We start from the raw sequence: 24,274 nt of genomic DNA, 5'->3' as shown, positions 1-24,274 counted from the left end.
ATCAAATGATATTATTTGGCTGATTTTTTCATGAAATCAAAAATAGTGCAGAGTATAGGTTCTGCTTTATTACTTCTTGAATATACTTATTTTTCAGCTTGCTCGAGAAGTCTTGGATATTGCTGCTGGGATGATTAAAGCAGGTGTAACTACTGAAGAAATTGATCATGCTGTACACTTAGTAAGAGCTTTACTTTTCTTATTTCAGAAGTTTCAATTATTAAAATTTTTAACTTCATTTTTATAATGTCCAAAATGACTTTATTAAGCAAATTTGAAAACTTATTTCTGCATTGTTTCGAATATGGGAAGCATTCTGTAGCTATTACACTGGTAAGTATATTCTACTTAAAGGTCTTGGGCATCCAGGCATTCGGCTAGCAGCAACTGAAAATGTTTGGGAAAAAATAACTTTTTGTGCAGACATGTTTGTGCTCTTTTATTCCCTGCTCCTGTTATCTACATAGGGAGTATTTATAGTGTAATAGGGTCATGGAGTGGTTTAAAGTATGGGGAGACGTGGATAGAATGTGTGCAGACCCTGCATTGTACAAAAGACTTGAGTTTCAGATGCCTAGGTGTGACTGTATTTGTGATGCTGAAATCCAAGGGCACTTGAGACATGTTATTCTGAAACCTCAGCCTTTTATCAGCTTTTATAAATTGATTAACCAGTACTTCCAATAAAACATACCACTGCATATGCCAGGTGTTCTGAAATACAAAACAAACCACAGAAACTAGACTAGAAATCAATTTTCCTTTCATACACACAGCAAAAAGGCAATAAACAGATCAGATAGGAAGATCCTGCCTTAGTCAGTGTTGCTGTGAAGAGATGGCATGATCACAGTAGCTCTTACAAAGAAAGCATTTCATCTGACCTTGTTTACATTACAGTCCATTACCATCATGGCAGGGAGCATGGCAGCATGCAGGAGGTGGGAGTGGGAGGGAGATAGAGGGAGAGGTTAGGAGAGAGGGGAGAGGAGAGAGACCCCCAGTGACACACTTTCTCTAACAAGACCATCCCTAATCCAGTTTCCTCCTACCAGAGTTCCACTCTGTTCTTATTGAAACCACATATCTTAAAAAAATCCTCATTAACAAGGCAATAAACAGATCAGATAAAATATGACATGGTGATACTTTTTTTTTTAAATAAAGATTGCTTGTTAGAGTGTATTAGATGTAGACTAGTTATACTTCATATGTCTAAGTTGTCCACAGAAAAGTGTTAAGTAGTTCAAACACATGGACAGTAGATTCTAAAGATTTCTGTATCCATCCATTACTCTTGAGGTGAGGATGAAACCGACACTCTGTGCTCTTACAGTGATGATGGTGTTGTAAATGGTGACAGCCTTCCTGAAAGAATTGGACTATATGTCTGGAGTTTATAAAAATGTTTAAAAAACATTGTTGGAGGTTATTTGACAGTTTGGAATTTATTGTTTGGTTTGTCTGGGGTGGTGTGTGTGTTTGTGTGTGTGTAGGTCAGAAAAACTTGTGAAAGTCAACTCTTTCCTATCAAATGGGTCACAAGGATGAAACTCAGGTTGTCAGGCAGGTGAATCCCAGATCTACCAGCCTTGTGAATTTTTTTTATTTAGACTCACATGAATTTTGATCTGGGGTATTGTCTATATTAGTGTATCATGGGTAGGCAATTTGAGTACTTCCTCTGGGCAGGTGCTCTTTACAGTAAGGACCTTCATATTTACTCATTTGCAGTCACCAGCATCCTCTGGAAGTAGGTAAGGAGGTGGTGCTATGGTCGCTCGCATTTTGTAGGAACTGAGGAGAAAGGTGTTAGCGTGCCAAAGTCATGTGGAATGATAACTGCAGAAGTATACCCACATAGGGGAAACACTGGAAGATGTAGCTGTTTGCTGTGGAGAGTATTCTCTACCTCAGGGAACTTCAGTTTCTTGCACAGTTCTAGAAGTTGTGGAATCTCATAAAATTATGGACTATTTCACAAACAGTATCTTGTGCAGCCATTAGAGATTTACTAGACTGGAACCACTTGGCAATGTGGAGCCTACAGCACTCTGTGACTACCATGGTGTAAGATTCACACAGCTGTTTTCTAACTCCACAGAATAGCAGAAGTGATTTACCGATTCTTAATTATACATGTATTCATTTTCTTGTTATAGGGATGGAGTTGGCCTTAATATAAGAGGGTATTATTGAAACTGCTTATTAATATGCACTCTTTTTACTGAAGATATGTTTCACAAGTAGTAGTTAAGTCAGAGTAGAATCTTGATATGATGACACTTATTTGTATTATGTGAATTTGATTCTCCTTTACCTGAAGACCAGTAAACTGGTTGGCATGCAGTGTATTTAATTAGCATATAGCATACTAGATACTGGACAAGATAACATCTACTGGCCTGGCATGGTGTCATCATATGTCTGTAGTACCAGTTTCTTGGCCTATGAGTTCTAAGAAAAGCCTGGGTGGCAATAACATGGTATTTGTTTGTGTGTGTGTTTGCTAGTACACATTCATGCACATATACATGCACGTACATATACCTCCATCACTATTTTCAAGTAAAGTATCAGTTCTTAATAGTAGCATCTGTCATAAAAAATTTTCCGATTTTATGTTCTAATCATGTACAGATTTTTTTTCCTTTTATACATTCCAAATGATTTTCTCTGTATTTTAATTTCCTGTAGGCATGCATTGCAAGAAATTGCTATCCTTCTCCTTTGAATTATTATAATTTCCCAAAGTCTTGTTGTACCTCAGTGAATGAAGTCATCTGCCATGGGATTCCAGACAGACGGCCTTTGCAAGAAGGTGATATTGTTAATGGTAAGAAGTAATGTGTGACATTTGTCACTGAGTAAAGAAACAAGTTTTGGGTGTCTAATAGGTGGTTTCTGTTTTCTTGATTTTTCCCTATTTAAAACTCAGTGTTACTCAAAATTGAAGGAACACCACTTTATGTGTTTATTTGTTTGTTTTGAGACAGGGTCTCTTTACAGAGCCCCATTGGTCCTGGAACTCACTATGTAGACCAGCCTGGCTTTGAACTCACAAAATTCTACCTGTCTCTGCCTCCCAGTGCTGTTGGATTTCCTGCCACCACACTTGGCAGGAAACCCATTTTTAGTGATTGTGTGTGTGTGTTGCTTTCAGCATACATTTAGTATGATGTGTTTTATCCAACCTGTATTTCTTCACAGCCTGTTTCACATGTGATTGGTAAGTAGGCAAAAGATGTCAATGCAGAAGTAATATTGGGCCTATTATATAATTTTTTCTTTTACCAAAATTTACTAATGGTTATGAAGAGATCAGGGTAGGTTTTCAGGGAAACCCTTAGTTGTAATTTATAAAGACCTTAAGAAAAGGGAAAAACTCCTGCAGAAGTGCCATTTTAAAATGGAGTGGCTTTGGACTCTTGTACTCTAATGTTATTGAGCTACAATAACATTTCCCTTTGGGATTGGAAGTATCAGTGAAGATAGCTCCTCTAGAGAAAAGAATCAACAGTCTTACCCAGCTGTGAGCCCTGTGAGCTACAGTAAGGCTTGGCAAGAGATGGCCCTGGTGCAATAATAACATGGATGTTGTGGGGATAGCCAGCCACTTTCTGATTTAAGCAACCCATGCCTGGTACTGTTAACGGGGCCCAAAAGCCCTGATTGGCTAAGTCCATAGGCTTCAGGGGAGAGTGTGATACTACCATTCTGCTAAAGGACACGGTATTAAACAGTACCCTAGGTTCTTATCTTTACACCCACAGATCAGTACAGCTCTCAACTCTCATCAGAGAACCTTCTTTTTGTAGTACATGGCAATTCATAAGGAGACTCATAACTATCCAGCATGCAGAGAAATAGATGAGATTTAAGTACTTAGCTCTAAGTGGAACATCTGTATCACACCCCCATCCCCTTACCCCACACCCTGCCAAGGCTCAGGGACCAATTTAGAAGAGGGGGCAGAAAGATCCTGAAGAGTCAGGCTGTAGACATCGGCAGTGAAGCAGCATTTGATGGACGTGACGGCTGCATACATGAATTCAGAGTACCTGTGACTGAACACACAAGAATTTACGAGGTTACACCACCCAAGATTCTAGCATTGGGTGGAGTGGGGAGGGCTCATGAAGTCCTGCCCTTAGCTGAGGAGCAACAGTGGCTTCTGAGGGAGGGAGAGTCAGGGATGCTACCCATGCTCCAGGAGGTGGTGCTACATCCACGTATATAGAGGTAGCACTAAGGGGATTCGGTGTGTTCAAAACCAACAGATAAAATTGGGAATGAAGAGTGGAAGGGATGGGGGTGGATTTGATCACAACACATTATATTCATATGCTAAGTTCTGAATTAAAAATGGTAGGCCTTTCTAGATGTAGTTTGTGTGTGTGTGTGTGTGTGTGTGTGTGTGTGTGTGTGTGTGTGTGTATGTATGTTTCAACTTACATGTTAAAACGTACATAATGTAAAGCTTGTGCTTGTGTGAGTGTGTTCTTGTATATGTGTGTGTGTGTCTGTCTGTCTGTCTGTCTGCTCCTGTGCATACTTGTATGGACACCAGAGTTTAACTTAGGGTGTTTTCCTCTGTTGCTCTACACTTTGGTTTTGAGGGCACTCTCACTTAACCTGGAGCTTACCATTTTAACTAGACTAGCTGGCCAGTGCACCCCTAGGATCCTCCTGTGTCTGCTCTCTCAAGGCTGGGGTCACAGGCCTGTTTTCCACATTGGACTTTATTTACATGGATGCTGGGGATAGAAACTCAACTCCTCATTAGTGCTCAGAAAACACTTGAACCATCAAGCCATCTCTCCAGGCCCCTACCTGGCAGTTTTATTACTAATGAAATTAGTTTTTCTAGTATTCAAAGAAGCAAAAATCCAAATTAGAGACTACAGATAGAAGAGATTAAATATAATACTGCCTTTATTGTAGTTGTTACTGACTTGCTTAAGATTGTTTATGAACATTTCATAAGTTCTGAGTTCAGCCCTGATTTTCATGTAATATTTAATTATTGTTGTTATTTGTAACAGGGCCTCACTATGTAGCTATTGCTGGCCTTGAACTCAAAGAGCTCTTCCTGACTCTGCCTCCCCAATGTGAGATTAAAGGCATGCACCACCACACCTGGTTAAACCTTGTTCTTTTTGTTAAGTGCACAGCATATGGCGACTTTCAGGAATGAATTGTCTACTCTGCAGTGTTGCTGGTGCCCGAAATTTTCCTGTAGTGTAAAGATACTCGTTTAGTGTATTCTCCAGACAGTTCTGTAGTTATTGTAGGGACACAGTGGTAATCTAAGTCTGGGATGAAGACGGATGAACACTTACAGATGGATGAAAGACCAGTGGAATTTTTAAAGAAACCTTGTAGCAGGAATCTTAAAAGTACTTATTAATAAAATCAAACCCGAGGCGAGTTATTGGGGTGAATACTGGAAGGTCAGAGAGACAGAACAAGCCACAGCTATCTCACCTCGCCGGATCCTCAGCTGGTCTTGTCTCCTCAGACTGGAGGCCTCTGGGTCCTCATCCGGAATGGGTCTCAGCTGAATTACTGCTCAAAAGCCTGAATGCTTAACCAGCCAAAATCTTCTAGTTTCTGGTCCTCATGCCTTATATATCTTTTTGCTACCACCACTCCCTGGGATTAAAGGCTGGCTTTCTGGGATTAAAGGCGTGTGTCACCTTGCTTGGCTATTTCCAATGTAGCCTTGAACTCACAGAGATCCAGAGGGATTTCTATCTCTGGAATGTTAGGATTAAAGGTGTGAGTGCCACCATTTTCTAGCCTTTGTATCTAGTGGCTGTCTGTTCTCTGACCCCAGATAAATTTATTAGAGTACACAATATTTTGGGGAACACAATACCACCACAAAACCTAGAACTAGATAAGCTTTGCTCTTGTGTCCCAGGAAGAGCAAGCTAAAGACAAGTGGAAATGTTTCATGTTTAATTTCGGAACTTAGTGAAGTTGGCGGTTCAGTGTTGCTAACCTGGTTATTTGTCTTACACGGCTGTCTTCTGTGTCATAGTTCTTCTGTCACAAAGATCTCATCACTAGCATAAAAGCCGGCGTCTGTCTGGTGCTGCACGGCCATATTGTTCTCTACAGCGAGTTCAGTTGAGCTGATTGCCCTTAGGGTTTTCCCTTAGACAGACAGCACTGTGCTCACTGGTGAATTAGCGAATACAGACAGTATCGTCTTCATTTGGTTACATGAAGCTGTTATGCTTGACTTTAAAATGTAAACAAATATGGGCTTCATATCTGCCTTTTTGTTTTCTTCCAGTGGACATCACTCTTTATCGAAATGGTTATCACGGGGATCTAAATGAGACCTTTTTTGTTGGAGATGTGGATGAAGGAGCACGGAAACTTGTTCAGACAACGTATGAGTGCCTGATGCAAGCCATCGATGCAGGTCAGCCTCAGCTGGTGCACCCACCCTCATCACGTACCACCAGTGTCCCGTGTCTCCCCCCCCCCCCCTTCGAGACAGGGTTTCACTGTGTAACAGCCTTAGCTGTGCTGAATAGCTCTAGACCAGGCTGGCCTTCAACTCAGAGATCCCCCTGCCTCTACCTCCTGAGTGCTGGGATTAAAGGCGTGCACCACTACTGCCCAGCCCTGCATTTTTATTTTTATTTGGCTTTTTGGTTGTTTTCACTTGCACTGTGTTCTCCTAGGAAATTAAAACAAGGATAGGGATTTGGGGGGATGAGGTTGGAGCCTCCTTTATGATCCCCCCCCCCTTTGCTTCTTCTAGTATTCTTGGTATTTGGAGGCATATATAGTTAGTGTATGTGCTTAATTAGGTTAGAATCATAGAAACATTCTAATTTGCTATTTTTTCAACTAATATCTTTTTTTTTTTCAAGACAGGGTTTCTCTGTGTAGCTTTGGAGCCTGTCCTGGAACTCATATATGCTCTGTAGACCAGGCTGGCCTTGAACTCATAGAGATCTGACTGCCTCTGCCTCTCAAGGGCTAGGGTTAAAGGCATGTGTGCGCCACCACCGCCCGACTTCAACTAATATCTTAGAAGATTCTTCCAGATTAGTTTTGTGCCTGCATATATAGATGTACCTTCTTTAGAGTGATTTTGAAAATCACGTTTATGTATGTGTGCACATAGGCACATAAACCATTGCGTGCTTGTGGGGGTCAGAGGACAACTTCTGGGTGTTGGTTTGCTACTGTTGGATTCTGGGAGTGGAACTCAGGTCATGGGGCTCATCAGCAAGTGCTCTTCTGCAGTGGGGAGTAAGTGCCCTGCAGTGGGAATTAATGCCTGTCTGTGCATGCTAGGCAAGCCCTTAACCCCTGAGTTGGGTCACCAGCCCTTGGTTCATTATTGGTATTATTTTTCTTATCTCATTGTTTTAGTTTCTTAGTATTAGGGTTTCATAGCTGTTATGGACATTGGTGGTTTCCTCTATTACATTATTGCATATAAGTGCATTTCTCTAGGATTTTTTTCAGGCTGTCTTTGTTCATACAAATGACTTGTTCATGCCTTTTTATCTTGTTTATGGGAATGGCAGGGCAGGAAGGGCTTGTGTTTGAGACTACTAATAAAAGGATAGGTTGGGAGCAATTTTCCAGAAAGTTCCACAACATTTGAATTTTTACATCCATTGTGTTATCTTTCTTACTACACGATTCCCACCAAAACCCTGACTTGTCATCAGCGGAGTACTAAACAGAGAGAATTTTCTTTTTATTTTGGTTTGGCTTTTTGAGACAGGGTTTTTCTGTGTAGCCCTGGCTGTCCTGGAACTTGCTTTGTACTTGCTTATGTAGTTTGAACCAGGCTGGCTTCAAACTCATAGAGATCCACCTGTCTCTGCCTTGTGAGCGCTAGTATTAGAGATGTGGGCCACCATTGCCAGGCCAGAGTGGAATTCTTAAAGAATGCATGGTTAGGTCTAATAACATTGACCCATTTTTACTGTTTCAGTGTACTGTTTGAGATACAAGAAAAGCTTTTACTGATTTACATAAAGGCTGCATGGGTTAAAATGGAAATGATAAGTTATTAGTGTGGAAAGTTCCCCTCACCCTACGTTTAGTTACTGTGAAATAAAAATACTTCAAAATTGAGGTGGTGTTGCAGTAAGATCAGAACTTCGGTGTTCTCATTTGTGAGAGCTCCAATTTTCAATTATTTTTAACGTTTTTACCCAAATAATTTGTGTAGTGTTTCTTTCGATTGCCTCTGTGACATGACTGATATGACCAGGCACATGGAGTGCTGTACAGTGATACATGGCTAGACCTTGGCAAGTGACCGGAGACTGACCAGCATAGCGGTAGTCAGGAAGAACAGAGGTGTTGACTCTGGAGGTGGTTACACCACCTGTGAAAACGTGATGTTACTGCTTGCCCTGGCGGCACAAGCTGGAATGCTATAGAGAAGATAAGCAAGATCTTAGCACACAAATGGAGGAAATGTTGCCATATTTTAAAGAAAAATCCAGCAATGTTTGCAACAGTTAAAAACCAACTGTCCTCCCCAGTGTAGAGCATAGAAAGCTTGAAAGATTATTAAAATTTCTAGAGTAGAAATCTTGGGTGTATCTATTAATGGCACTTTGAGTCTAGTAATACTTTAAGATGTTTAATTGTATTTTTGGTGCCTATCTACTGGATAATATACCAACCCTTTTCCCTGTGTGACCAAAAATGACTCCAGATAAGACCCTTGGGATCAAGGTTGTCCCCAGTTGGATATTTGGGGAAGAATCCATCTTGATTCCTCTGCCATTATTGTTGAATGAGGACTTCTTCCATGATGTATTGTGCACTGTGGCTTGAAATTTTGTTGTATGCCTGCTATGTCCCCAAGACTGATAAGCTCTTGATGGGACTGAAAAAAGATGACTGGGAAAGTTACTGTGGTGGTTTCTCAAAACTCAGATGTTGATGAAAATGTCCCTCTGGCTGGCTAGTTATCCTTTAGGGGAAGTTTCACTGAAACCTCTGGATGAGGTACTTAGTGAGCTGAAGAAGAGACTGGGGGCATCAGAGGACCCATAGACACATGCTGGGTTCTCCGAGAGTCCGGAGTTCTGGGGTCTGAGTGCCGCACAACTCTAATAGCAGTGACAATAAGTCCTTGATTTCATGGGACCAGTGCTGAAACTCAAATACAAAGCAGACTAGTAAGAATAGCTTGCGGAACACCTTTCCAGACCCTGGGCTTTTTGCAAAGGCAGCTGTGCAGTCTCAGAACCAGTATGGGAACGAAGAATCCGGGTAAATGATTGGACTGAAACCTGGGAAAGTTGCCCTCTGGACATTTCTTTTTCTCCTATTGTACCTCACTCTCTCTCTTTAAACGCTTTGCAGTTGTTTGGTATTTATTGTGTGCATGTGTATATGCTAGGCTCAGTACTCTCCTACCATGTGGTTCCTGGGGATCGAACCCAGTCTCAGGATTGGTGGCAAACACTTTCACTGGCTGAGTCATCTTACTACTTCACTCTCTCCTGTCTTCTGCTCTGGAATGGAGTGGAACAAGACATTCGTCCCTTAGTGTGGTGGCTGTCAACCTGACTACATCTGGAGTTAGCTAAAACCCAAATGGCTGAGCACACCAGTGAGGGATTTTTTTCTTAAATCAATCGTTTGAAGTAGGAAGACCCACATCTAATCCAGATCTTTGAGGTGGGAAGATCCATCTTTAATCTGGGCCACACCTCTGCTGGTAGCCAGTGTAAACATGGAAGAGAGTTACTTACTTGTTCTCGCTCTCCCTGGCAAGTCCACTCCTTCACTGGCGTTAGAGCCTCCTACTTTGGGATTCTGGTGTATACTGAAGACCAGCTCAGACATCCAACCTCATGGACTGAACAGCTAGTGGGTTCTTGGACCTTTTGTTGGTAGACAGTTATTGTTGGACTAGCTGGACATAACTTGTTAACTGTTCTAATAAGTCCCTCCCATATATATATATAATTTCAATGTATATTATTTAATATAATACATATTAATTTTTCATATTTCAAAAAATGTATTTTTTTTCATTCTATAAGTTCTGTTTCTCTAGAGAACCCTGATACCCTTAGGGAAAGAGGATGAAAAAATGTGTTTTCCATTATCTTGTTTAGTGATTGTTCTTAGAGGAAATAGAAGGTGCTTTTTTTGACCCCTGGGTATTCTGCATGGTCTTCTCCCTGTTTTTGCGTTAAGGAAGTTGTTCCTGTTTTGGAGTCAGCTCTGTCTTTTTCTGGCTCTCTGCATTTTCCTGTGCCTTCATTTCCTCCCACGTGCTCAGGCATCAAGGCATGTGTGTACAAAGTGCTTGCTACACGGAAACCAACTGCTCACCTAAGTGCTACTCTTCCTCATGGGTTTTCTTCTCTTTCAGTGAAGCCTGGTGTGCGATACAGAGAGCTGGGAAACATCATTCAGAGACACGCCCAAGCAAATGGATTTTCAGTTGTTCGGAGCTATTGTGGGCATGGAATCCACAAACTTTTCCATACAGCCCCTAATGTACCACATTATGCCAGTGAGTACTGTCCAAATACCTGGTTATTTCTACTTATGAACAAATACTCAAGTGTAAGTCAGGGCCTCCTGATTTGTATTCACTGAAGTATTAGCTATGAGTAGCCTTTCCCTCCCAGTTTTACTTGTTCAAACATAAGTCAAGTTAAAGTCTGTCTCACATGGTAGTCTGTAGGAGGTTTGTGGACTAAGGCATTGTGTTTCAGAGATCTTTTCTCTAGAAGACTAACTATTAGCAGGAGTGCATCTGTTATTTAGTGTTAGAAGTGAAAGTGAGCAACAGAAGGAATCTAATGCACATGACTGTATGCACTTAGACACATTTCTTCCTCTCTTTCTGAACTTTCATGTAAACACTCAGTAATGTCTTTGTGTTGATTTTTCTCACCCTACAGTAGTAGGGATTGATGATATTCAGGAGTTGTTAGGATTGAGTTGATACCTGGAAACACTTAGAGTTCTGCCTGACATTCATACATAAAAAGTGACCTGATGTTTTAGAATGATAGTGATGGTTATATGCAGTATCTCATTTGATTGTCACATCTCTAAATCATTTCTCATCTTTATTATTATTCCAGTATTGGATCGAACCCAGGATCTTGTGCCTGCTAGGCAAGTGCTACCACTGAGCTATATATCCTCAGCCTTTTCCAGCCCTACTTTTAAAAGCAGATTATGTGCTCACCGTTGGTTTGCTCAGAATTACACAGTTTAGTGAACAATGCCAGAGCTGACCTTTGGGTTCTGCTGACTCTGGATTCAGTCTTTTTACCTGTATTTAGTACTCTTACAGTAAGGACTGAAGCACTTGGTCACTGGGTCCTGGAGAGTAACTAAAGCATGCCAGAGATTTCTGTCTAGTGGATGAGATGGGAAAGCATTGCAGGTGGAGGAGACCTGAATAGATATTCCAAGTTGAGACCCAGGCTAAGCTTGGCTAGAGGTTTCTTTTGAAGGCTGGGAACAGCTGTCTGAGGAAGAGAAGATGGCAGATTCTGAGTGCTCGTGTTAGAATCTTTAGAAATAGTTTTGGGCGAGCACTGTTATCTAGATAGAACATAGCAGTTGAAATGGTGAACATACAGCCACTGTGACTGCTCACATGGCTCTGAGGAGGAAAGGAAAAGAAACAAGGGTAGCGGGGTGGGGGTGTGTGGGGTGGGGGGAACTGGTTGGGGAGAAGGAAGAGGGTGGAGTGGGAGGAGGTGGGAGAGGGTAGTGGGGCCGAATGTGGTCACAAGTGTGATGCCGCCACAGAGTCAGAAAGGAAACGAATGGACACAGACACGTGCATAAATGAGTGCCATAGAGCTGGTAGTTTGGGGAGACGGAATGGACACTAGTGTCTCGGTTATATTGTGCCGAAAGCTGTTCAAGATAACTGGTCTCGTGGGCAGTGATGCTGTGGGCTGCTATGTCCTAGGTGTGTGCCTGTGAAGAGGAAGTAAATGAGCGTGAAGCCCCTGGCAGGGGAAGCTGGAGTGGTGCTGTGGTACAGCATGCAGGGTATCGGTGAGCACTCACTAGCAGACCACCTCATTCTGTGAGCTGTGATGTTAGGAGAAAGGAAGAGAAAGAAAGAAGACAAGACACTATCATTAGAAAACATATAGCAACTCTATTGGTGTATGTTAAACCCTGACGTAACCTGAGTGTCCATCCATTCACAAAACTTACATGCTGTTGTCATCACCAGGGCCAGGTGTGTAAGAGACTGCAGAGAGGGAGTGAATTCTTTCCAGGTGCAGAGGCAATAAGCCAGTACAAGTCTAGACTGGGGAGGCTGAAGACAGTGGTATTTGTGGGAGGAGAGGTGTGTGAGTCATTAGTGGTGATATACCAGAGTCCCTAAGTTTCATATTAAAGCATTTACTTAAATATAAAAAAGAAAACATGGCCAGGTGGTGGTGGTGCACGCCTTTAATCCCACCACTGGGGAGGCAGAGCCAGGCAGATCTCTGAGTTCGAGGCCAGCCTAGTCTATAAAGCGAGATCCAGGAAAGGTGCAAAGCTACACAGAGAAACCTTGTCTCCAATAAATAAACAATAAACAAACAAACAAACAATAAATAAATAAATAAAAAATAAAAGCAAACAAATAAATAAAAACATGATTAAGAGCACTGGCTACTTTTTCAGAGGACCCAGATTGGATTCCTAGCACCTACATGGCAGCTGATTAACTCCATAATTCCAGGTTCATGGAATTTGATGCCCTCTTCTGGCCTCTGCAATCACCCAGCACACCAAGCACACAGAGTAGGCACAGATTCTTACTTTGTTTTATTTTATTTTTTGGAGACAGGGTCTCAACTGTGTATCACTGGCTGTTCTAGAACTCACTATGTAGACCAGGCTGCCTTCAGAGATCTGCCTGCCACTGCCTCCAAATGCTGGGATTAAAGATATGTGCCTCTACACCCGGCTCAAATTTTTAAAATTTACCTGGGAGTAGGGCAACTAACTAACTCCTCAGATAACCTGTGTTTGTTGATTTTTGTTGTTGTTTGTTTTTTTGTGACAGGGTTTCTCTGTGTAGTTTTGTTGCCTGTCCTGGATCTTACTCTGTAGACCAGGCTGGCCTCGAACTCACTGAGATCCGCCTGGCTCTGCCTCCCGAGTGCTGGGGTTAAAGGTGTGCACCACCACCACCACCACCACCACCACCACCACCACCACCACCACCACCCAGCAACCTGTGTTTGTTGAGTGAGTTGTTAGAGAAACGAAAACCTTCTGTGACATGAATAGTAGAAGTTACAGTTCTTAGTGAACAATGGATGAGAGGCAGAAACAGGACTGGAGGTAGATTTTCTGTTAGCTCCGTCTAGTAGCAAGTGATCTGAGCTGCAGAGTGTTTACACACTTCTAGTAGTTGTATTAAAAAGTAATCAGTGGGATTTAATTCTTTACCCTTTGAATCCATTATACTTTATATCTCCCAACATTTAATTAGTATAAAAGTTATTGAGATACATAATACCTACTGTTTTAGTTTTAACTTTTCAGTCTTTTTGTTTTAGTTTTACATTACAAACCCACCTATTGCCGTGGCCGCATCAGACAGCACAGCTCTCGGTCCTGCATCCCTTTTATTCTCTGTGACACCACCCAAGAACTCTTAGCATTTTCTCTTACTCCCTGTAAATCAGGCCACTTCGAGAGAAAGTCCATGAAATTAGAAATGAAACACTTAATTCTTATAGTTCTTAGTTGATTTATTCTTCCAAGGGTTCACATGAGTTTAAAAACAGGATTTGCAGTGAGGGTACTTTGGGAAGCCTAAGGTAGAGGGGAGCAGTATGGCTGGCTGTACACCAGGAGGGGGCTGGAATGGAAGTGTGTAGATAAGGCTCCATCACACCTTGTCCACCCAGCTGGAGTAGATACAACAGCCATCCTGCTGAGATGGATGTGTGTGTAGCTGGAGGTTTCTCTGCAGGTCCCGCCAAGCCCCACAGTCCCTCAGTCCACTTATAAAATAATCACTCAGAAGCTTATATTACTTACAAACTGTATGGCCATGGCAGGCTTCTTGCTCTCTAGTTCTTATATCTTAAAATAACCTATTTCTATTAATCTATAAGTTGCCACATAGCTTGTGGCTTACCGGTATCTTAACATCTACTTCTCATGGCGGCGGCTGGCAGTAATATAAATCTCTGTGTGTTCACTTGACTGAGGGACTGGAGGGTGAGAGGGACTGGAGGGTGAGAGAGATTTGTCTTGACCGTGGGCCAGGCAGGACCAGGAAAACTTCAGCTACATGGATGCCTTTGACAGGAAAGAGAACCTTGGAGCAGCTGACGTATTTGCCCTCTGGTGGCCAGCCTGAGCAAATGCCATGTTCATTTAGCTGATAAATTTATCACCTTTTATGCTTTAAATTTTAAAATTTAAACCTGTGCTCCATATTAGTCAGGATCTTCTGAAAAGACTGTTCCTTGGAGACGAAGCAGCTGGGTATCCTTAATCATGTCTCATGGTGGTCCTGAAAAATATTATTTGTGAACTTGACCACAGGCCAAATATTTAGAGTGTGAAATGCAATTTGTTTTCAGATAGAAAGAAATGTCTCCTCATCACTTAAACAAATTGTCTACTATGCAGTTTTATTTCCATTTGAGAGTGAGGTAAAAGATTCCTTACAAACCTTTCTGAAAGTTGTGTATTTGTTTCTATAGTGTGTGTTCCATTATATATAAACATACTCCCCTTCCTCAAAGAAGTGAGAGGCTTCTGATATGTGACCCAAATGTCACTCAAACTTCCGAAAGTGGATGGGTGATGGGTAATGGCATTCTGTTTGACAACCAACAAACACATCCCTCACACACTTGCGGAGTTCTGGGAATTACAGTATGCTCCATCACACCCAGCAGTGATTGCCTTTTCTAGTCTGTATTAACATAAAGACTGCTTTTCCTCAATGGTGATTGAATCTGAAGCCTAGCCTGTGGACACTTCTTGTATTTTATCTTAGATAGCATAAGTCTGGAATAAAATCTTCCTGCAGACAGGTGGTTGCTTGTGATGGACTCTGTGCTGAATGACAGACTGTGAGGAATTGGGAGAGTAATGAAGAGAACTGCAGGAAATGTCAGTCCCATGTTCCTGCAAGCTGTTCAGTTCAATGCTGTTGAGTTTTGGTGTCTTTTGAGACTTTCTTTTAATTTCAGAAAATAAGGCAGTTGGAGTGATGAAGTCGGGCCACGTGTTTACAATTGAGCCAATGATTTGTGAAGGTGAGTGTGAGTGTTCCTATACTCTATTTGTAACTTCTTTTTCTTTTAAATTTTTATGTCTTTAGTTTTTGCAAGTGCACACATAGTATGTAGAGGGCAGACAATGAGTGGGGATTGGTTCTCTACCATGTGTGGTCTGGGAACCAAATTTAGGTTGTCCGGCTGGTGGCAAGCACCCTTATCTGCTGATGCACCAGACCTTGTAACATTTGTTGAATTTTTATTTTTGTTACCCATCAATTAGTAGCTGGTTCTGCTTGCTTTCTTTTGCTTTGTTCTCTGTTACATCTTGATTGGTAGTGTGTAGAAAATTGACCATCTAAGGATTTCTAAGAAGATACTGTCTACATGATAAATCTTCTGCTGTCAGTAAATGTAAAGTACCTGCCTGTGGTCCCTATTCATCACGATCTTAGTCAAAGGATGAGTTGTTATACAAGTTAATTCCAGCTAATGAAGAAGGCATCAGAAGAGTAAACAGATCCTTGAAGAGTAACTTGCCCAGGACACGTAGCTGCTTATGTGGCAAAATTTGCCAAACTGATGAGCCATCTAGTCCTTCAGTCAACAGTCACACCTTGTGGTTTCATGCAGCATCACAAGGAAGCACCTCACAGACGCTGGTCTCTGGTGGCCATTTCCTGTGATCGTCTGCTGCACGGTGGGTTCTTTGTTGGGAGCATTTCTCAGATTGTAACTGGGAAGTACTTCTGCCAGCTCACTGGGTTAAGCAGTGCAGCAGGTCAGTGCTGCTGGCTAGTTTCCAGATCTTCCAGGTGTGAATACTCAGTGTACTTCAGTGACCAGAGGTCGACCTCTCACGTTCTGTTTCTCTGGGGCCATCCACTTTGTTTTTGAAGTAAGTCTCCCACTGGGACATGGGCTTGCCAATTAGCTTAGGCTGGCTGCCAGGAGCCCCAGGGGAGCTGTCGTCTGTGTCAAACTCCCCAGAGCTTAGCGTTCTGCACAGGTGCTGGGTATCACACCCAGGCCTCATGCTTTTAAGGCAGGTGCTTTGTCAACTGGGCCATCTCCTCAGCCCTCTACTTTCCTTAGCCCTCAAAAAACCTACTTCTCGGGCTGGATGATGGTGGCACAGGCCTTTAATCCCAGCACTCTGGAGGCAGAGGCAGGCGGTTCTCTGAGTTCCAGGCCAACCTGGTCTACAGAGCGAGATCCAGGGCAACCAGGGCTACACAGAGAAACCATGTCTTAAAAAACCAGAAAAACAAAACAAAAACCTCCACAGAATCCTATTTTTTTTACCCCTCTTTCTCTGGTTATAAGGATTTCATATTATAATCTGTCACCATCTATTTACAGTTACATCAGGAGTGACATGCCGTAACAGTGCAGGAACTCGTGTTCACTTTGTGCACTGGGGGAGTTCAGTCCATTAATCTGGAAAGTTGACAGCTTAAGTTTCTGCTCAGTTCTTTGGGGGTGGGGAGTAGTTTCCATGTGTTTGCCGAATTGAAGTCTGATGCCTTTATTTTGGAAATGCCACCTTGATTTGATAATGAGGAATAGAGAAATTGTCAAATTGCTACACATACGAGGACAACTAGACATGGTTCATTAGTGCTGCAGATGGGAATGAAAGTGGAAAGGCTTTACCTAAAAAAGCATTTAAAGCATTAAGAGGGTCTTGAGAGTGCCTATTAACTCTTTTTAAAAAAAAAATTTTTTTTTTGAGACAGGGTTTTTCTGTGTAACATACCTGGCTGTTCTGGAACTCACTCTGTAGACTAGGCTGTCCTTGAACTCACGGAGACTCACCTGCCTCTGCCTCCTGAGTGCTGGCATTAAAGGCCTGCGCCACCGCTGGGCTGTTTCCTTTCTTGATACATACTTACCTAGAGACTGTTTAGAAATGTGAATGACAAATTTAAGTAACTATTTTTGCTTGTTTAAGGTGGATGGCAGGATGAAACCTGGCCAGATGGTTGGACTGCAGTGACGAGGGACGGAAAGCGATCCGCTCAGTTTGAGCACACTCTGCTGGTCACGGACGCTGGCTGTGAAATTCTCACCCGAAGACTTGATAGCTCTCGACCTCATTTCATGTCCCAGTTTTAATTTCTCTCAAGATGCCTAAATGTCTGAACACCATCTTGTACTGTGCATTTTACTGAAAGTACAGAAATGAGGAGCTTTTAAAAAATCACTCATTTTGTTTTGACTGTGGATAAGAAAGGACTACGGCATTTGGTGTGTGTCCTCAAAAGCTTTCTTTGGGGTCTGAAAAAGCTGAGAAGAATAAAGGAAACATTGCTTACTTCCTTCACCCCTGGCCTCACCCCCTCCGTTCTCTGTACTGTGTTTTCTTCTTTGTTCCTTGAGCATTTTGACCCTAAGTCTGCTTCTCATTGCTTTGTCACTGCCACAGACCAGCCGCCCAGGGCCAGCTTTTGTCCAGAATGGTGAAGATGAGAAATCTTGAAACTCTAGCAACACGTTGCTCCAGATTTTTTATTATATATTGATATATATGGAAATATATATGCATACATTTTAAATTCCATATACGTAATTACGAACACTATGACCTTTGGTTGGGTTGATTCTGCTTTGACAGGATATCTGCTATCATAAATGGATCCATAATTTGTTAGTGATTGATTCCTGTTGGGAATTGGCCTCCTCTCACCCTCATGCTAATTATTTACCCTTGTCTGTGTGCCGGGAAGACTCCTGCAGTGAATGAAAGGTGGTCAGACTTCGTGAGGTCTGGTACGGTAGAAATAGCTGTGCTGCAGGTGATGGCTGGCAGCTGCAGTCATTTCACAGTCCTCTGCTATTTCAGACCTCTGTCTAGCCAGAGTGTGAGGTCAGAAACCCCTTTTCTTCAGAACCCTTCTGTTGTAAGGTATACCTCTGAAGAACTCGGAAGAGTGGCAGTTGTCCTGTGGCAGATGATGGGAGAAAGAATTCCACTGTCTCCAGGCCTGTGCAGGTGAGAGTTTGCTGTTCAGTAAACAGCAGTGAGAGAGGGCTAAGCGCTCAGTGCTGCTCTCCTGTATTGCAAATGTACCTCCCCCGTGTAGTTGAGAGCCTCATCAGAAATGACCCTGGTCCCCAGAATCTGTGCTCTTCGGTTGTCCAGATACAGGTGTATGCAGTGGAGACACACCAGATCACAAAGTTGTCATGAGAGTATCCTTGATTACTGGGTATCTCATGACTTTGTTGTATATGATTTGATACCAGTGACACATACTTTAAGACATCATCTTTTCCAGAGTGCCTCAGACCTTATTGCTTTAAGAGAATGATAATGCTTTCATGACTTTAATGATTTAGTAAAGTGATTGAATCTGGTATAGACTTCCGGGTGTGTGTGTGTGTGTATGTGTGTGTGTATGTTTAAAGTTTTTATTAAACTGTAATATTTGTGAATGGAATGCCTTGTAATATGAATGTTAATATAATATGTAAAGGGGAGATTAAAAGTTTGAATGATTATCCCACTTACTGTAGTTGCATTTGTTGGGATTTCAGAGGGAATTGATGGGAATGAGGCTAATTCATAATCTAAACTGAACTCATGACCATTGGAGCACACACCTTTTCAGGTATAATATTGTTCCATAATTGCATGTTGTTTGAGGTGTAGCTATATTGTGAGAGCTTTTAAGGCCAAGAGTATGGCATATTTAGAGGAACAGTTTGTATTCTTACAGAGTTGGTAAAGTGGGGATGGTGTTCAATCTATACAAGTAGAAAATAAAGCTTCAGAACAAAATCTGGGATAGTTTTGTGAGATCAGACATGCTGGTAGGAATGCTTTCCTTGGTTTGATTTAAAACAAAACAATGTTGACTCTAGTCTAGTTATATATCTCCAATTAAAAATGATTGATTTAGTTTACAAAGCATCCACTTTCATCATCATACAACCACTAGGTAATTTTGGTCAGTACTGGGATTGAACTGGTGGCCTTGTATATAGTAAGCAAGTGCTCTTCTACTTTGCTGCAACATCCGCAGGTTAACTTGTAAGATGGTCGTTCTTTTTTATCCTGTCTTGTACTTCCGTGGTTATAATCCAGAAAAGAAAACATGTCTGCCCTTGGTACTAGTGCTTTTTTCGTTGCTGACAACACTCAACAAAAGCAACCTAGGAGAAGATTTATTTGGGCTTATAGGTTAAAGGGACATGGTGTATCTTGGAAGAATGGTGTTTTCCTGTGTCCTGTAGCCATTCAGTCCCAAATAAACACACAGAGGCTTATATTTATTATAAACTGTTTGGTCTATGGCCCAGGCTTATTACTAACTAGCTCACTCATTTTAACTTAACTCATTTCTATTATCTGTGTATCGCCCTGTGTCTCATGGCTTTACTTGAGTTCCATTACATCTTGCTTCTCAGGCGGCAGCTTGCAGCATCTCCTCTGACTCCACCTTTCTTTTCCCTGTATCTCTCTTGGATTTCCCACCTGGCTGCCTCCTGTCTTGCCATAGGTAAAAGCAGCTTCTTTATTAACCAGTGGTAGCAGCATATATTCACAGCATACAGAAAGACCATCTCATAGCAGAATGGCGTCCTGGTAGAGTATCAAGCTTGTGTCCTCAGGAAGCAGATGAGATTATGCTGGTGCTTGGCTTGCTTCTTCCTTTTCCTCTTTGTGTTTAGTCCAGTACCTTAGCTCATATGATGTTGCCATTTACATTCAGCATGGGTCTTCTCTCCTCAGTTAAAACTCTATGGAAGCACTCCAGACACTCCCGTAAGTGTGTCTTCTAGGTGACTCCAAATCTAGTTATTAATGAAAATAAATGATCACATTCCTTATCTTTGTTTTGTACTTTTTTGTGGATAAGCAGCAGTTTAGAACTCCTTCGCCAGCATGAATAATGCTTGTCTCCCATGTGTTTTAAATTATAGACAAGAAGGCTGGGGATTTGCTATTGTTCTTACTGTCTTCTAAATCACTTCTGGTTTGGTTGAAATGGACAGCACAATACTCCACAAAAGTAGATAAACACCCATGGTGTATGTAAATGAGCTATGTCTTTAAAATGGTTATTCTTGGACTAGAGAGATGGCTTAGTAGTTAAAGTGTGCTGGCTTGATGCACAGTTGTGAGCACCAGAGTTGTGATCCCAGCACCACGTCAAAGCCAGGTGTGTCCCCACACATGCCTGTAGTCCCAGTAGTAAGGGATTGCTGGGGTTTGCTGACTACCAGCATACCTGAAAACCAGGGCCTCCAGGCTCAGTGAGATGCCGCCTCAAAGGAACAAAGCAGAGTGGTAGAGAGGGATTCCTATTTTCTTTAGTCTCAGTGTAGGTGTGTACTACACACCACACCTTACAGAAAATAAAATCTGTTGTTTTGAAAATTTTATAGGAAAGTTCAAAGTATAGTGGAGTGAAATATTTGTTACCTATATCCAACTGTAGAGATTTTGCCACTTTTGCTTCATATGTCTGTCTACGTTATATACTTGGTCCTGGGATTGAACCCAGGGCTTTGTACACAAGAAAAGGGTATTATATATACTTGGCCTGTTACTACTTCAACCCATATTTCTTTAAGGATGTTTGTTCCAGGAGTATAGCTCATTGATAGAGTGCTTAACCAGCACACAAGGCTTTGCAGTTTCTCAGTAAGTACCCACACCCCAGGAAAGGCTTCTACATGATCATAATGTAATTGTTATACCAATGAAGTTTTAACATTGTTGCATAATAAATGTATATACAGACTCAGTTTCCCCCAAGGTTCTTCTGTGCACCTCACCCTGTCTGTTATGGAGCAGTGCTTGTCTTTGTTCTAGAAGAACTCCCCTGCCCTTTTAGGGTTTTAGGAAATTAACACTAGAAAAATTGTGTCAGTTGCATATAAAAGTCTAATTCTCATGAGAATATGCTGAGGAGAAATATTTTGACAGACTTCATAGACATCACATTGCATTCATTATGGTCTATGAGTTGTCATAGGATTCCAGTGTGCTTGATCACTTCGTGTCTGTTCCCATCCTTGTGAATTTTTTAAACAAGTAGATTGGGAGCTACTTGAGGCAATATGGATATCATGTTCACACACTGATTTTAGCATTCATTGATATTCTTTCCTAAATCCAGCATTTCCTTGTATTTGCCCTGCAAGTTTGATTTCCCAAATCTAGTATTCTATTTATGCTGACATATTACAAAGAAGCACTTCTCAAATGTATCATCCCTCTACATTTATTAGTTGCAAGTCCACTGCTCCTCCCTTAGCAAGCCCCTCAACTCCAACTTGAATGTTACTATCAGCTCATAGATTCTTTTGTTGAAAGGGTCAGGGCAGGTTGGAGACAGGCTTTGTGTATATAGCCTTCCTTGGCTGTCCTGGAACTTGCTCTGACTCACAGAGATCTGCCTTCCTCTGCTAGGATTAAAGGCACATGCCACCACTGCCAGGCTAGATTTGTACTTAAATAAATTTTTTATTGAGAATTTGATACAATGTATTTTGGATCATATCCCTTCCCTCTCCCACCTCCTCCCAGATCACCCAACTTTGTGTTTTCGAGTCCAATTTGTGTTGCCCAGCTGCTCAGAGTGGAGGCCTGCCCTAGAATGTGACCCCAGGGGTTGCTCCCTAAGAGCTCCTCATTTTGTGCTCTCTCCTGTCTTCATGCTGGGACTCTTACTTGATCACATGCAGTTCTTGTGTGCGTTGTCACAAACTACGAGTTCCTATGTGCAGCTTCTAGGTTGTATCTGGAAAAGTTTGCTTGAAATCACCTACCACCCATGGCTCTTACAGTCTTTCTACCCCCTCTTCCACAAAGATCTGAGCTTCCGGAGGTGGTGGCACACGCCTTTAATCCCAGCACTCGGGAGGCAGAGGCAGGCGGATCTCTGTGAGTTCGAGGCCAGCCTGGGCTACCAAGTGAGTTCCAGGAAAAGGCGCAGAGCTACACAGAGAAACCCTGTCTTGAAACCCCCCCCCAAAAAAAAAAATAAAAAAAATTGGGGGGGCTGGAGAGATGGCTCAGGTTAAGAGCGCTGACTGCTCTGCTCTTCCAGAGGTCCTGAGTTCAATTCCCAGCACCCACATGGTGGCTCACAACCATCTGTAATAAGATCTAGCACCCTCTCCTGTATACATAATAAATAAATAAATCTTTAAAAAAAAAAAAAAGATCTGAGCTATGGAGAGGGGTGTGATAGACACTTCTCATTTAGGGTTGAGCAATCCAGTTATTCTCTGCATGTTGACCAGTTGAGGATCTGGTAATTGCCATCTACTGAAACTTCTGTGAAGAGAAATCCCTCTGTATAGCTTAAAAAAATAAAAGATGGGTTAACAAATTCCCCACCAGCACCTGCCGGTGCAGATTTCTCCCAGGGTCCAGAGTAGACACTACTAGTGATGAAGAAATTAACTTGACGGATATCCAAAGAATCTAAGCATACCGAGCTCTATAGCCCATTCACTTTTTTCTTCTAGGTCAATTCTATCTACACAGCTTCTTTTGTGTTTCCATACTAAGCTCCTCTCTGTCCCTTCTGTTTTCTCACTGTTCTTAGTTCTTTCCATCTTTGTTCTCCCCCAAATCTCTGGTTTCCAGTTTATATACACATACAATCAGTAATTCTCTGGCTGTGTGGCTTTCTGGTAGGGCAGGGGAAGTTTACTCAGTTGCTAGGCAACCTGCGTCACAATGTGTAGTATTTGGTTAGTAAAAGCACTTTCGCTCTGAGTTAATTGCTAAGGGGGAATCTTTAGAACTTGGTACAGCACCTGGGCTGAGATAAAAGAGGGAGTGCAAAAGCTTAATTCACGCAAGAAATGAGGCTTGGCACCTATCATCCGCCTGACTTTGTCCATTGTCTCGTTGGGTTGGTGGGAATATTTACCTTATCTCAGTAACTAGCAGATGGCCAAAACACCATCCCAGAATTGTAAGCAGTAAATCTCTTAAATTAGGGTCTTGAGTTAATAAACCAGGGTGAAGGTAAGGAGTTAATGATTTAATTGTTAGTGGTTATTTTCTGTTACCTGTAGGTGAGATGAGCTAATGCTTATCTATCTGCAGTCTGTCCTTGGATGTAGGAGAAGTATCTCAGATGAAATACTTTTGTCTGGAGAATAGCCCTGGCCAGATGTTTGCTAATAAACACCACTGGGTAATGTTATTCAAAATACCCCAATAGTATATGGGAAGCTGTGCTCAGTAAATGATCATTCTCACTGTTGGAAGTTCTTGGGAAAATAAATAAATGGGAAAGCTACAATAGCACACAAGAAATTCATTGCAGGACAGTGAATTAAAAAGACAGTAAATAAAAAAAAACCAGTATCACCGATCCTCCTTGAGTTCTGGCTTCCCTCTGGAAAAGTTCTTGATTCTTCCAGCTTTGCCAGTATCAGCTGAATTCCTACTTCATATTTCTGTGCCTTGCAGCAACGGGTAAAGCTTTTACTTGGTAAACTTTTTTCTTGAGTAATGAGGTTCTATTGTTCCCCCTTCCCCACCCAACTCTCAATAACAAACAAGCCAAAGATGCCGTTTTCAGAGAAGCAATGACCAAGACACTAAGATCTGATTTGAACTGTGTGGTTAGGGGGACAAATTATACCTTTGTGCACTGACATTAGGGCTTAGCAACATCTTCTATGACAATGTGACTGTGAAGTAAAATTGCATCATCAGTAGCTAGGTAGGTCACCAGTTAATTCAGGCTCTGTTTAAACTTAAATCAGTATATGAGCCCTGAGTGAGAAGACATGACAAGTCATGCTCCTGCACACTGTTCTGCAGTAATCACAGCATGGCCTCATTTTGGGCTGTTTGGGAGCAGTTGAGTATACATTTAAGCGGGAGGTAACTGGTGCTTTCTGCATGCCCTTTATTTGCAATATTTACCTCACACATGGAACTGTCAGGGTCCAGTTGACAGAGTATACTGCACTGTTCTCAAAATTCTACCAAAAGAAGCCCTATAGAGTGGGCAGAGCTGAGTTCACTTGGCCACTTGCTTGTCAAGACAGTA

At 41.9% G+C, this 24,274-nt stretch overlaps 1 protein-coding gene across 2 annotated transcripts in view; it reads left to right on the top strand.

Moving 5' to 3' along the window:
- Metap1 (methionyl aminopeptidase 1) overlaps positions 1-18,748 on the top strand; it is a 37,070-nt gene extending 18,322 nt beyond the window's left edge. For both annotated transcript variants that reach the window (XM_028862031.2, XM_028862030.2), the window contains exons 6-11: positions 98-181; positions 2,698-2,836; positions 6,305-6,436; positions 10,388-10,531; positions 15,213-15,278; positions 17,194-18,748. In XM_028862031.2, coding sequence (XP_028717864.1) covers positions 98-181; positions 2,698-2,836; positions 6,305-6,436; positions 10,388-10,531; positions 15,213-15,278; positions 17,194-17,357 — 729 coding nt within the window. In that variant the 3' untranslated portion in view covers positions 17,358-18,748. The remainder of the gene's footprint in view (positions 1-97; positions 182-2,697; positions 2,837-6,304; positions 6,437-10,387; positions 10,532-15,212; positions 15,279-17,193) is intronic.
- Positions 18,749-24,274: the final 5,526 nt, after the last annotated feature.

This window comes from Peromyscus leucopus, chromosome 6 (genome assembly GCF_004664715.2).
Source record: "Peromyscus leucopus breed LL Stock chromosome 6, UCI_PerLeu_2.1, whole genome shotgun sequence".
Taxonomy (NCBI): domain Eukaryota; kingdom Metazoa; phylum Chordata; class Mammalia; order Rodentia; family Cricetidae; genus Peromyscus; species Peromyscus leucopus.
The sequence above is the reverse complement of the archived record's forward strand: the minus strand, read 5'-3'. Positions and strand labels throughout refer to the sequence as shown.